General features: G+C 37.0%; 1 protein-coding gene across 5 annotated transcripts in view; it reads left to right on the top strand.

Annotated features, from left to right (window-relative positions):
• LOC127844571 (poly [ADP-ribose] polymerase 2-like) overlaps nt 1-12,735 on the top strand; it is a 42,150-nt gene extending 29,415 nt beyond the window's left edge. The window contains exons 14-18 of one of the 5 annotated variants that reach the window (XR_008032819.1): nt 4,376-4,475; nt 6,373-6,471; nt 7,109-7,233; nt 7,657-10,488; nt 10,917-12,735. Coding sequence is in view for 1 of the 5 variants with exons in the window: in XM_052374929.1 (XP_052230889.1) it covers nt 4,376-4,475; nt 6,373-6,471; nt 7,109-7,233; nt 7,657-7,810 (478 nt within the window). In the remaining 4 variants the exon portion in view is untranslated. Of the gene's footprint in view, nt 1-4,375; nt 4,476-6,372; nt 6,472-7,108; nt 7,234-7,656 lie in introns of all 5 variants that reach the window. The other 4 variants (XR_008032818.1, XR_008032817.1, XR_008032816.1 and 1 more) reach the window with 4 other exon arrangements.
• The last annotated feature ends 1,581 nt before the right edge of the window (nt 12,736-14,316 follow it).

Below are 14,316 nucleotides of genomic sequence, written 5' to 3'. Positions count from 1 at the left end.
CATATGGGGTCTGTGCAGGCAAAGTTATGTTACTCTGACTGGCATTTGGACGGAATTATGGGCCCTTTATACTTAGAAAATTGAAAATTTGGTTAATTGTTGTGTTTTGGTCCACTTAACCCCTAAAGTATCATAGATATCGCTTTCATACTAGGAACACTCGCAAACTATCATAAGGGGACAGTAAAAGGACAAGCTGCATAACTCTGGTTGTCATTTTTACGGAATTATGGCCCTTTTTTGGCTTAGTTACTTTGAATATATGGTTAAATTTTGTGTTTCGATCCACTTTACTTCTAAAGTATCAAGGCTATTGCTTTCAAACTTCAAATACTTTCATGCTATCATGAGGTTACTGTACCTGGCAAGTTGAATTTTACCTTGACCTTTGAATGACCTTGACTCTCAAGGTCAAATTATTAAATTTTGCTAAAATTGCCGTAACTTCTTTATTATGCCCCCCTTCGAAGGGGTATATTGCTTTGCACATGTCGGTCGGTCGGTCTGTCGGTTGGTTCGTTCACCATGTGGTTTCCGGATGATAACTCAAGAACGCTTGGGGCTAGGATCATGAAACTTCATAGGTACATTGATCATGACTTGCAGCTGACCCCTATTAATTTTGAGGTCACTAGGTCAAAGGTCAAGGTCACGGTGACCTGAAATAGTAAAATGGTTTCCGGATGATAACTCAAGAATGCATACGCCTAGGATCATGAAACTTCATGGGTAGATTGATCATGACGCGCAGATGACCCCTATTGATTTTGAGGTCACTAGGTCAAAGGTCAAGGTCACGGTGACCCGAAATAGTAAAATGGTTTCCGGGTGATAACTCAAGAACGCATACGCCTAGGATCATGTAACTTCATGGGTAGATTGATCATGACTCGCAGATGACCCCTATTGATTTTGAGGTCACTAGGTCAAAGGTCAAGGTCACGGTGACCGGAAAAAGTAAAATGGTTTTCGGATGATAACTCAAGAACGCATACGCCTAGGATCATGAAATTTCATAGGTACATTGATCATGACTCGCAGATGACCCCTATTGATTTTAAGGTCACAAGGTCAAAGGTCAAGGTCAAGGTGACCCGAAATAGTAAAATGATTTTTGGATGATAACTCAAGAACGCTTTTGCCTTGGATCATGACACTTCATAGGTACATTGATCGTGACTCGCAGATGACCCTTATTGATTTTCAGGTCAATAGGTCAAGGTCACAGTGACAAAAATCGTATTCACACAATGGCTGCCACTACAATGGACAGCCCATATGGGGGACATGCATGTTTTACAAACAGCCCTTGTTTATGATTAGATTTGATTGATACTTTGACAAGACTACTCTTACCTGACATACCACAATAGACTCCACCCAAACCATCCCCAGTGCCCTCCCCCCCCCCTTAATTTTTTTTCAGATCATCTCACAAATGACCACCACACCCTCACTCTATACCCCACCCCCCGCCAATTTTTTTTTTTGAAACGGGTGAAAAACACAAATATTTATGCCCCCCTTCGAAGAAGAGGGGGTATATTGCTTTGCTCATGTCGGTCTGTCGGTCCGTCCACCAGGTGGTTGTCAGACGACAACTCAAGAACGCTTGGGCCTAGGATCATGAAACTTCATAGGTACATTGATGATGACTCGCAGATGACCCCTATTGATTTTGAGGTCACTAGGTCAAAGGTCAAGGTCACGGTGACCTGAAATAGTAAAATGGTTTCCGGATGATAACTCAAGAACGCTTACGCCTAGGATCATGAAACTTCATGGGTAGATTGATCATGACTCGCAGATGACCCCTATTGATTTTGAGGTCAATAGGTCAAAGGTCAAGGTCACGGTGACCCGAAATAGTAAAATGGTTTTCGGATGATAACTCAAGAACGCATACGCCTAGTATTATGAAACTTCATAGGTAGATTGATCATGACTTGCAGATGACCCCTATTGATTTTGAGGTCACAAGGTCAAGGTCACGGTGACCCGAAATAATAAATGATTTTCGGATGATAACTCAAGAACGCTTTTGCCTAGGATTATGACACTTCATAGGTAAATTGATCGTGACTCGCAGATGACCCCTATTGATTTTCAGGTCACTAGGTCAAAGGTCAAGGTCACAGTGACAAAAATCGTATTCACACAATGGCTGCCACTACAACGGACAGCCCATATGGGGGGGGGGGCATGCATGTTTTACAAACAGCCCTTGTTATTTTTATTATTTTATTTTTGAAATACCGTCCAACCAGCGCACCCAAGAATCCCCTCCCCCCCACCCCACCCCCTAATTTTTTTTATTTTTTTTTAAGATCATCTCACAAATGACCACCACACCCTTACACTATACCCCCCCCCCCATCCCCGCCCAAAAAGAAATTATTATTTTTTTGCAATTTTTTTCCGCATTTTTGGAAGATAATGTTATAAATGTCCACATCCCCACACTATTCACCCCTCTTCACTCCACCCCACCATCCTTTATGATTGAAATTGAGAGTCCCTTCACCTTTAAAAAGAAAATAGATGAGCGGTCTGCACCCGCAAGGCGGTGCTCTTGTTTATATAATGTTATGGGTATGCCTAGTGTGATCCAATGCATGTTAAAATCATTTCCCCGAGAACAGGGAACGACTCAAGTACAAACAAAAACAAAAACACGTTCAAACTAGTATCTTACCTTTAATTATCCTTTTAAATCCATCTAATAATCCATTTAACTCAATAATTGGCGATTTTGCGTCTAGGGTCTTTAATAATTATTTTAGCATAGTCAAATAAAGACCCTTATGCCATCCTATCACTATTTTCAAATGAATTTGTTAAACTTTCTTATTCGTCACACGCTACGTCATGTACTCTATGAACATTACTGCTGTTAAAATGAACCGGAGCAGTTTATCAAATAATAGCCGTTGGTAAACTCGGATGCATTTGCAGATTTCTGCATACAAACATAATTAAAAAAATGTGACTAATTGACAATTCAAATATCGTATGTCCATATACAGTACATGTACATATGAAATAAGTCACGTTTATAATAAATGGTCAATTTTTTTTTGGAAAATGACGCAATAAGTGTCATTTTATGACGCCATCAATCAGCTGATTCATTATACGGATGGCAAAAAATTATGTCATATGACTAGATTTAAAGATTGAAGGTGGTATAATTTTGAAGCTAAAGTTTTCTCGACTTTATTAATTATGAAAAATCATTCAGTGGTAAAGTAAAAAGTAGTCTGTGCACGTGCCCTGTACACGTGACAGGGCACGTGACAGGTATATTCCACAGTGTTGAATACATGTACAGGCTAGTATATTCCATAAGGTGTTATACCGTCAATGTCGCGTTGAAAATGGGATAAAAAAATGATACTTAATTTTCAAATTATTCCAATTTTAATTATACTTAATTTACAATTATTTCAATTTTAATACACCCTCATAATATGTATTACACTAAGATTGTATTTTACTTAATTTACTAAAAAAGTTAAAAATTTGTTAATTATACCATGCCTGAAACATTAAAGTAAATAATACTTTTTATCCCCTACCGGTGAAACCAGAGGGGACTTACTGTTTGCGCTCTGTGTGTGAGTCTGTCACAATTTTCTGGATCCTGCGATAAATTAAAAAGTTCTTCATATTTTTTTCATGAAACTTGAAACATGGTTAGATGGCAATATTGAGATTATGCATGCCATTTCATTTTGTTCCTACATCAAGAATTCTGGTTGCTATGGCAACAAATAGACTAGAAATATTGCTGAAAATTGTGGAGTTTCACAGGTAGGGGACCATATTGCTTGACAATAGTCTTGTTTGTCTATAATTTTTATAAGTGTGAAAATATTGTTTTCACAAATTCCCAGGCATTCTTAAATTGTTGAAAGTAATGGAATGGGAAAAAAAAGGAATATTGTTACTACAACCACAATAAAAACATAGTTGGGCTATCTATGACTACCTAGTTTAACGCATAATCAGATAGTTTAATCCTAATACTACCTAGGCCAGCTGGGATATCACAGTTATGTATTCTCGGAAATCCAAATACTGGTACCTGAATATTTTACCAGAAAATAAAAATGGTAAATTTGTATTGGGATAGAAAACCAAATTTTGTATACAGCCTTGTCATTGCACTTTATTAGGATATCAATATAAAATATGAATCAATATATTAAAATGCTCAACTAAAACATATCAAAGTACAAAAGTAAACTGCAAAATCTAATAGTTTACTGAATGCCAGACAGTTGTATCATTGTTTGCCATTGTGTTTTAGGCTGCTGCTATGGCATGGCCCCCGGCTCTGACCATTGTCTCATTTTATGTCCTTGTGTTGTAGGCTGCTGCTATGGCATGGCTCCCGGCTCACCAACTGGGTGGGGATTCTCAGCCAGGGACTGAGGATAGCGCCCCCAGAGGCTCCCGTCACAGGATACATGGTAGGAATCTCACATTTTTCTATACATTAAAGGTGTTCTCTCGAAGGATGGATGTGCTGCAAATGTTGGCCTAGTTGATTTATTGTTCACATTCCAGGTATTGTCTGTCCATGGGCAGTGACATTTAGCAGCAGCTTCCATTGCTGGGACACATTTTTATACGCCCGTTTAAAAAAAAAGAGACATATTATAGTTTCACCTTGGTGGCGGGTGGGCGGCGCCCACAGCAGTGTCCGCTCTCTAATTCAAATAGTTTTTATCCGACCTTTTTTCACCAAACTTGGTCAGAAGTTTTATCTAGACAATATCTAGGTCAAGTTCGAATATGGGTCATGCGGGATCAAAAACTAGGTCACATGGTCACTTAGTGCATTTCAAGCATTTAGCATGGTGTCCGCTCTCTAATTGAAGTATTATTTATCCGATCTTCACCAAACTTGGTCAGAAGTTGTATCTGGACTATATCTAGGTCAAGTTTGAATATGGATCATGCGGGGTCAAAAACCCGGTCACGGGGTCACTTAATGCATTTCAAGCATTTAGCATGGTGTCCGCTCTGTAATAGAAGTAGTTTTCATCCGATAATCACCATACTTGGTCAGAAGTTGTGTCTAGACAATATCTAGGTCAAGTTCAAATATGGGTCATGCTGGGTCAAAAACTAGAGAACGAGGTCACTTAGTGCATTTCAAGCATTTAGCATGCTGTCCGCCCTCTAATTGAAGTAGTTTTCATCTGATCTTCACCAAATTTGGTCAGAAGTTGTGTCTAGATAATATGTAGGTCAAGTTCAAATATGGGTCACTAAATAAACTAAATAAACAGGCCTGATTGGAAAATTTGCTAACACAAACTAATTAGCATAATAACAAATACAATTTTTAGCTCGGCTGTTTTCGGAGAAAACCCAAGGTATTGTCGTAGCCAGCTCGCCGTCCGTGTCGTGCTAAAACCTTAACATTTTGTTAAGGTTTTAAACATTTGCTCTAAAATCAAAGTGCTTCAACCTACAACTTTCAAACTTCATATGTAGCTGCACCTTGATGAGTTCTACCCGCACACCCATTTTTGGGTCACTAGGTCAAATGTCAAGGTCACTGTGACCTCTAAAAATAAAAAAAAAATTCTGACAAGCTTTCATTTATTCAAAACTGCACCCGCAGCAGAGTGTGGCACCCGTTATGCGGTGCTCTTGTTTAATGAACGGATTTCGACACGTGTTACAGATTATTAGTTTATTTTTCACACTTCTCGAGAACACCTTGAAAATGTTTCTGGCGTCGGCGCATTGTTCCTGTAATAAAATTCGCGATCAAGTTTGTCACTTTACGTCACAGATAGTAAACTCTTTAACCCGTAGACTGTTGGCAATACCTCACTGTATTATTCAACACCAAAATTGATGCACAGTCAGCATTAACACGAAATCAAAACAAAGGTGTAATCGTTCATTTTATCGGCTTAGATAAACAATAATTACTGATTTGTCCCTGAACGGTCAACAGATTTAACACTTTTACCTCAAAGTGGTCGCTTAATTCAAGACTTGGACATCAAAATACACTAAAATCAACGGTCGCTGGTCATTTAAGACATAAGTCGCTTATACAATATGAAAATATAGTAAAAACGCTCGGGCGGGATTCAAAGTGGTCGCATAAGACAAAAGTCCCTTTCATTCAAGTGGTCGCAAGCACAAGATTGAGTGTACTATTAAAAACATTACATATTTGTTAGCTTATTAATTTAATTACATGTGTCCAAAATACAAAAATCTATGAACTAAGCGCTTGAATTTTATTGATGTTTATACTTAAAAGGTGGTTATCTTAACTGGTCATACATTTTTTGAGTAACCAAATACACCTGTATACATTTAAAAATTCTATGTTAACAGTTCGGGAAAGGAGTGTACTTTGCGGATATGTCCAGCAAAAGTGCCAATTACTGCTTCGCTACAAAAACCAAAAATGTTGGACTACTGTTACTGTGTGATGTAAGTTTATTTTTGATGTGCTCTTGTTCATTTGAATATGATAAAACTGTGAGTGCATGAATAAGATGAAACTGTGAGATAATTATTGCTTTGATACTATTATGTAGACTCTTTAAGTCCTTAATATTTTGTTATCAAAAACATTTCAGTTGTTATTATTAGGCAAGATTTTCACTTGAAAATTAATACTAAACTGACCATTTTACTTTCTGGCAAAATTGTGCAGGTTAAACATTGGTATAAACTTGTTTTATATTAGGGCGTTTATGGTTTATATGTCACACATGTTAATTTGTCAACCATAGATTATATTTTATCACAATCTTTACAATTACATTGAAAATAACGCCCCTTGAGATAATCATAGATATATTTCCACATGTTGAATGGGAATCTATGCACATACATGTTCAGTACAATTGCGTCCGTTTTGGTGTTTGTTTTGACAGTTTATGTTGTAAAGGTCTTTTATTGGGTATTTATGAAGGGTTTAGTATTTAAAAGGAAGGATGAACATCATCGAAATAGTGGGATGAACAGAATAGTATAATTAGTTTTGTATAAAGAGAAATTTATCTTGATTTGCTACTATTTGCCTGGCTAAATCAATATGTAATAATCTCTATTTGTCTTCCAGGTTGCCCTTGGCAACACAAATGACCTGCTGGCGGCGGATTACAGCGCTCACAAGTTGCCTGCTGGGAAGCACAGTGTGAAGGGAGCAGGAAGCATCGGACCAGACCCTAGCCACACCACTAAAACGTATGTGATATTTATTAAATAAGTTACAATAATGGATTTTGTGTCTGCACTCTGTGTTTTAAGTTGTAAGTTTGATAATTGTTTTATCTTATAGGTTCTATTATTAAGAATGATTAACTGATTGCTATAGAAAAGTATTTCCATTATTGCTAAGATACCTAGATTTATATATATATTTTTTAATAATGTTGATACTTCTTTGTATGTATAAGGGCATTATTACTAATTTTTCTATGCAGCTGTTGATATGTAAACATGTCAAAGTATGTTGGTTGTCTGAAGTTATGTATTAACATCTCAGCTGAGTTCAGAAAAATCAATCCCTTAATAAAATTAACAGCCTTCTGTATGAGTTGAATAAACAACTATAATTTCATTAACATCATATCATATATGAGCATGTCATCCATTTCCTCTTTTTAGGCCTGAAGGAGCCTTAGTGCCCTGGGGTAAGCCCAAGAACACGGGAGTGAAGAACCCCAGTGGGTACACACTCAACTACAATGAGTTCATAGTGTATGACACCAGGCAGATCAGGATGAAATACCTCCTCAAAGTGCAGTTCAACTTCAAATGATGTGGTTTCTGTCATATGTTATGGCTTAATACACATGCCATTGGGTTAAGATTGTAACAGTTCAATAGAAACTATGGGCACAATCATGTTTGACATTACATAAATAGACGCAGACATACATTATCTCTGTTTCTACACGTTAGTCTATTTGTTTTAATACTCTTTATTTTTTTTTATATTTATGTCTGATGGTTTCTGTTATGAAATCTTAATTATAATAAGTGTTCTGATCGTCTTTCTTTAAAAAAAGTTTATGTGAAATTAAAGATTTTTCACACAAAAAACAAAGGCAATCTAACACTGCAATCCATTTGCACACGATACAGGTCATTTATTAAGGTTCATGCAGTTTTAATAAATTGTTACGGGTTTATACTTTTATCTTGACCATTTACGGAATAGTCTTAGCTACACTATTTACCCATTTGCTGGTGTCATTGTCCATGTAAAGCTCTTCATAAGATAAACCTGCAATATCTCCACATCACTGTGTCTTCTGTATGTATCCCTTTACCATTTAGATACGCATTTGTAAGCATTTGCATTCCCATAGAAAGTTAAATTTATTTAAAGACCGTTCTTACTTAATTCAAGTTTTAAAGGCTTCATTTCCAACCCTTTGATACTGAGGAGCAGCAAACAGCATAAAACCTGAACAGACTGAGAGTTACTCGCAGGCTGTTATGGTTTTATGCTGTTTGCAAAGCCATTTGCACGTTGCTTCTAATGTGGGAAAGAGGTATTAATTTGACACTTTAAAGATTTTTTTGGTAATATTGTACGTCACTGACCAAGTTTCATACCCTAACCTGCATTTTAGCAGAAGTAATTGTCGTTTGGTATGTAAACAATTCTGGTTAATGTTTGTGTACAACTACTCCATATTTCAAGACATACAGCTATTAAAATTAAACTTTACATATGTGTTCTGGGTGTTAATGAATATTCACTGACCAATACCTATAACTGGGACTAGCTTTTTAGCAGGATAATGACCCATTTTGTACTTGTAAAATTGTTTAGGGTTTGAAAAGCAATGTAAAATTTAGGTAAGTTGAAGGGCTCAACATTAACGGTAATCTGACAGTCCCTGTCAACCAAAATATAGGCTTAGGCAAGGAAACAGGTATTCTGCCACTCCGATAGGACAAGAACATTGAAGGTCTTCTTTTTATTAGCTCGGCTGTTTTCAGAGAAAACCTGAGGTATTGTCATCGCCAGCTCGTCCGCCGTTCGCGTAGTTCTAAAACCTTAACATTGGCTCTAAAATCAAAGTGTTTCCACACTTCATATGTAGCTGCACCTTTATGAGATCTACACGCCACACCCATTTTTTGGGTCACTAGATCAAAGGTCAATTTATTGTGACCTTTAATATATATAAAAAATATCTTCTGACAAGCTTTCATTTATTAAAAACTGCACCTGAAGCTGAGCGTTGGTGCTCTTGTTTATTTTAGTTATTTAGCTCACCATATTGCTCAGGTGAGCTTTTGTGACCGGTCTTTGTCCGTCGTATGTTCGTCCGTCCGTCCGTAAACATTTGCTTGTAAACACTAGAGGCCACATTTCTTAACCTATATTCATGAAACTTGGTCAGAAGCTTTGTCCCAACGAAATCTCGACCGAGTTCGAAACTGGGTTGTGCCGGGTCAAAAACTAGGTCACTAGGTTAAAAAAAAGAAAAACTTTGTAAACACTGTAGAAGTCACATTTCATGCCCAATCTTCATGTAACTTTGTCAAAATGTTTGTCCAAATGATATCTTGGTTGAGTTCAAAAGTGGTTCTGATTCGTTGAAAAACATGGCCGCCAGTGGGCGGGGCAGTTTTCCTTATTTGGCTATAGAGAAACCTTGTAAACACTCTAGAAGTCACAATTTTTGCCCAATCATCATGAAAGTTGGTCAAAACATTGGTTCAATTGATGTCTCGGACGAGTTCGAAAATGGTCGAGATCGGTGAAAAAACATGGCCGCCAGTGGGCGGGGCATTTTTCTCTATATGTATATAGTGGCAGTTTTCCCTATTTGGCTATAGAGAAACCTTGTAAACACTCTAGAAGTCACAATTTTTGCCCAATCATCATGAAGTTGGTCAAAACATTGGTTTTATTGATATCTCGGACGAGTTTGAAAATGGTTGGGATTGGTGAAAAAACATGGCCGCCAGTGGGGGCATTTTTCTCTATATGTATATAGTGAAAACGTGAACACAGTAGAAGTTACGTTTTTGGCCCAATTTTCATGAAATTTGCTGAGAACATTTGTTTCCTTCATACGAGATTTGAGTTCAAAAATGGTTACGGTCAGATGAATAACATGGCTGCTGGTAGGGGAGCAGTTTTCTCATTATGCCCCCCCCCCTTTCGAAGAAGAGGGAGTATATTGTTTTGCTCATGTCGGTCCGTCCGTCCACCAGATGGTTTCCGGATGATAACTCATGAGGGCTTATGCCAAGGATCATGAAACTTCACAGGTACATTAATCATGACTCGCAGATGACTCCTATTGATTTTTAGGTCAAAGGTCAAGGTCACGATGACCCGAAAGAGTAAAATGGTTTCCGGATGATAACTCAAGAACACTTATGCCAAGGATCATGAAACTTCATAGATGCATGGATCATGACTCGCAGATGACGCCTATTGATTTTCAGGTCACTAGGTCAAAGGTCAAGGTCACGGTGACCCAAAGCAGTAAAATGATTTCAGGATGATAACTCAAGAACGCTTATGCCTAGGATCATAAAACTTCATAGCTACATTGATCATGACTTGCAGATAACCCCTATTGATTTTCAGGTCACTAGGTCAAAGGTCAAGGTCACGGTGACCCAAAATAGTAAAATGGTTTCTGGATGATAACTCAAGAACGCTTATGCCTAGGATCATGAAACTTCATAGGTATATTGATCATAATTCGTGGATGACCCCTATTGATTTTCAGGTCACTAGGTCAAAGGTCAAGGTCACGATGACCCAAAATAGTAAAATGGTTTCTGGATGATTACTCAAGAATGCTTAGGGGTAGGATCATGAAACTTCATAGGTACATTGATCATGACTTGTAGATGACCCCTATTGATTTTCAGGTCACTAGGTCAAGGTCACGGTGACCAGAAATAGTAAAATGGTTTCCAGATGATAACTCAAGAAGGTTTATGCCTAGGATCATGAAACTTCATAGGTACAATGAACATGACTCGCAGATGACCCCTATTGATTTTCAGGTCACTAGGTCAAAGGTCAAGGTCTCTGTGACCTGAAATAGTAAAATGGTTTCTGGATGATAACTCAAGAACGCTTATGCCTAGGTTCATGAAACTTCATAGGTATATTGATCATGACTAGCAGATGACCCCTATTGATTATCAGGTCACTAGGTCAAAGATCAAGGCCACAGTGCTAAATAACGTATTCACACAATGGCTGTCAAGGTCACGGTGACTCAACTTGGAAAAATGGTTTCTGGATGATAACTCAAGAATGCTTACGCCTAGGATCATGAAACTTCATAGGTATATTGATCATGACTCGCAGATGAAATAATGATGTAACTTGACCAGGATGTTTGTCTGGACAATATCTAGGTCAAGTTTGACATTTGGCAAAGATTGAATGAACCGACTCCTCTCAGGTGAGCAAACTAGGGCCATCTTGGCCCTCTTGTTTAGTTTTTTAGTTCTTGATATTTTGATCTTTTTAATATTTTAATTTAATACATTTTTTGACACTTAGTCCTAGAAAGTTGCTTGTTTACAAATGATTTTTTTTAACGCACTATTAATGGTCGCTTTGGCTAAAAATATTTTAAGATTATTGTCTTATACAACTTCAGTAAGGATGGAGATATTTTTAAGAACTTTTGTGTAGGTAGCTTACATGCTGATCTAGCATGGGCTTGCATTTATGGGCCGATGTGGCCAAGGTTACTGTACCGAAAAATGGAAACTTTTTTTTCAATAACTAGTTTGCATTGTGGTAGTTTGCTGTAATTTTGTTTCAATACAGACCTATCTGGGTTTTGCATTTGTTGCCAGTCGGGTCAGTCAATATTACAATTTCTGTTCATAAACGCGCTCTATCACCTGATTTTGCTTCAAGTTATTGTGCTGCCATATGGTTTGTAGTTACCATACATGCAGACTGACCTTGGGATCGGACCAGGGGCCAGTCGGATAAAGGTGAGCGTGTCTGTTACTAAAAATAGGAAAACAGTTTATGCTCACAAATTTTGATCAAGAATAGTTAAATAAATTAACAAGTAAAATGATGAACTTGTACTATTGTGACATGAGGATGTTTCTGGCTATAACCTTAATGTGTCTTGTTCTGACAAAACTGGGCATAATGCATGTGCGTAAAGTGCCGTCCCAGATTAGCCTGTGTAGTCTGCACAGGCTAATCAGGGACGACATTTTCCGCTTGAACTTCATTTTCGGTAAGAAGGGACTTCCTTCAAACTAAAAATACCATAAAAGCGGAAAGTGTCGTCCCTGTGCGGACTGCACAGGCTAATCTGGGACGGCACTTTACGCACAAGCATTAAAGTGCAGTTTTCTCAGAACAAGACACAAATATTCAGATTTAATTTTGCATATAACTATCTATCGAACATCTACAGATACAGAATTTCAGCTTCAAACATGTCTTCATTGTCATTAAATTAGGTGAAACATACATTGCAGTATTTCATAGAATAGTGGGGCAAAATGTCTTAGGTTGTTTTATTGTTCTGATGATGATGTCTTTAAATTGTTATGGATATATTTACAAACCTTAAAATTCTTTAGTTACAAATGTGAAGGGACAGATATGAGTGTTATGGCAATATTTTTGTGTAATTTGTTAATGACTAGCATAATGTTTAGTGTTCTTAAATGATTGTTTATGTTGTCTTTTGAATTATAATAAAACTTTATAAAAAGCTAGTTTGTCGGCGAAAGTGATCAATCTTCTCGATAGCGTACACAGTAATTGATCCCAATTGATGTCAGCAGGTTTAACGGATGGCATTAGATGAAATGTCAGTTTTATGTATCTGTACAGTCAACTTCTCATATTGTGTCACCACTCACCAGTCAGCTGAGGCATGACTAAGGAGCGTCCTTGACCAGAAGGCAATAGTAATTTTTTTTGGCCTAACAATATCAGTTGCAACATAATAAAATTTACAGTAAAAAAAAAAGTCTTAAGTCGAGATTTTTTACCTCCAAATATATATTTATTGTAATATTGGCTGGTAAGTTTAAAACTAATTTGCAACTTTGTGTTTTACAATACATTGAGTTATATTCATGTAATGTAGTAAAATAGTACCGCTTAAACAACAATGTATGCGTATTACACTTTACAACACAATTTTAAAACATAGTATATTTGACTATAATTTTATTTTGTATTAATACTTAAACGTATACATACATGATATCTGACTAAAACAGTGACTATATTATTATTTATAATTACATATTTATTGTTAAAAAACTAATATATATAGTGTATTTAAAAAAACACAAGACTCAATACACCTGTGAAGTTTCATCCAGCTGACTTATCACTTTCTCATTTGTCTTGCACGAATGCCTACACATGTATTCATTTTAAGTCCATCAACATGCTTAAATGTAAGCTTTGTACTCGTGTAATAGGGAGGCGTTTTTATTATTTCAAATATTATAGGTGATTAAGTGAATATATGGAAATAATAATCTTATATAATAGAAAATAAAAATGATACATCACACAACATGGGACATCTGACAATGAAGTAGTGAAAAGATATGCTATATGTTTGATCTTTCTCTATTTTTAGCTCACCTGATTGCTCAAGTGAGCTTTTCTGACCGGTCTTTGTCCGTCGTATGTCCATCCGTCCGTCTGTCCGTAAACATTTGCTCGTAAACACTCTAGAGGCCACATTTCTTGTCTCATCTTCATGAAACTTGGTCAAAAGCTTTGCCCCAATAAAATCTCGGCCGAGTTCAAAACTGGGTTGTGCCAGGTCAAAAACTAGGTCACTAGGTAAAAAAAAAGAAAAACCTTGTAAACACTGTAGAAGTCACATTTTATGTTCAATCTTCATGTAACTTTGTCAAAATGTTTGTCTTAGTGATATCTTGATTGAGTTCAAAAGTGATTCCTGTGTATTGAAAAACATGGCCGCCAGTGGGCGGGGCAGTTTTCCTTATTTGGCTATAGAGAAACCTTGTAAACACTAGAAGTCACAATTTTTGCCCAATCATGAAAGTTGGTCAAAACATTGGTTTTATTGATATCTCGGACGAGTTTGAAAATGGTCGGGATTGGTGTAAAAACATGGCTGCCAGTGGGTGGGGCATTTTTCTCTATATGTATATAGTAAAAACATGTGAACATGAACATAAGTCACATTTATGGCCCAATTTTCATGAAATTTGCTCAGAACATTTGTTTCCTTGATACAAGAGTTGAGTTCAAAAATGGTTCCGGTCAGTTGAATAACATGGCTGCTGGGAGGGGGGCAG

The sequence above is a fragment of the Dreissena polymorpha genome, chromosome 9, assembly GCF_020536995.1.
Source record: "Dreissena polymorpha isolate Duluth1 chromosome 9, UMN_Dpol_1.0, whole genome shotgun sequence".
Classification (NCBI taxonomy): Eukaryota; Metazoa; Mollusca; class Bivalvia; order Myida; family Dreissenidae; genus Dreissena; species Dreissena polymorpha.
Note: the sequence above shows the minus strand (reverse complement) of the source record. Positions and strands in the feature narration are given on the sequence as shown.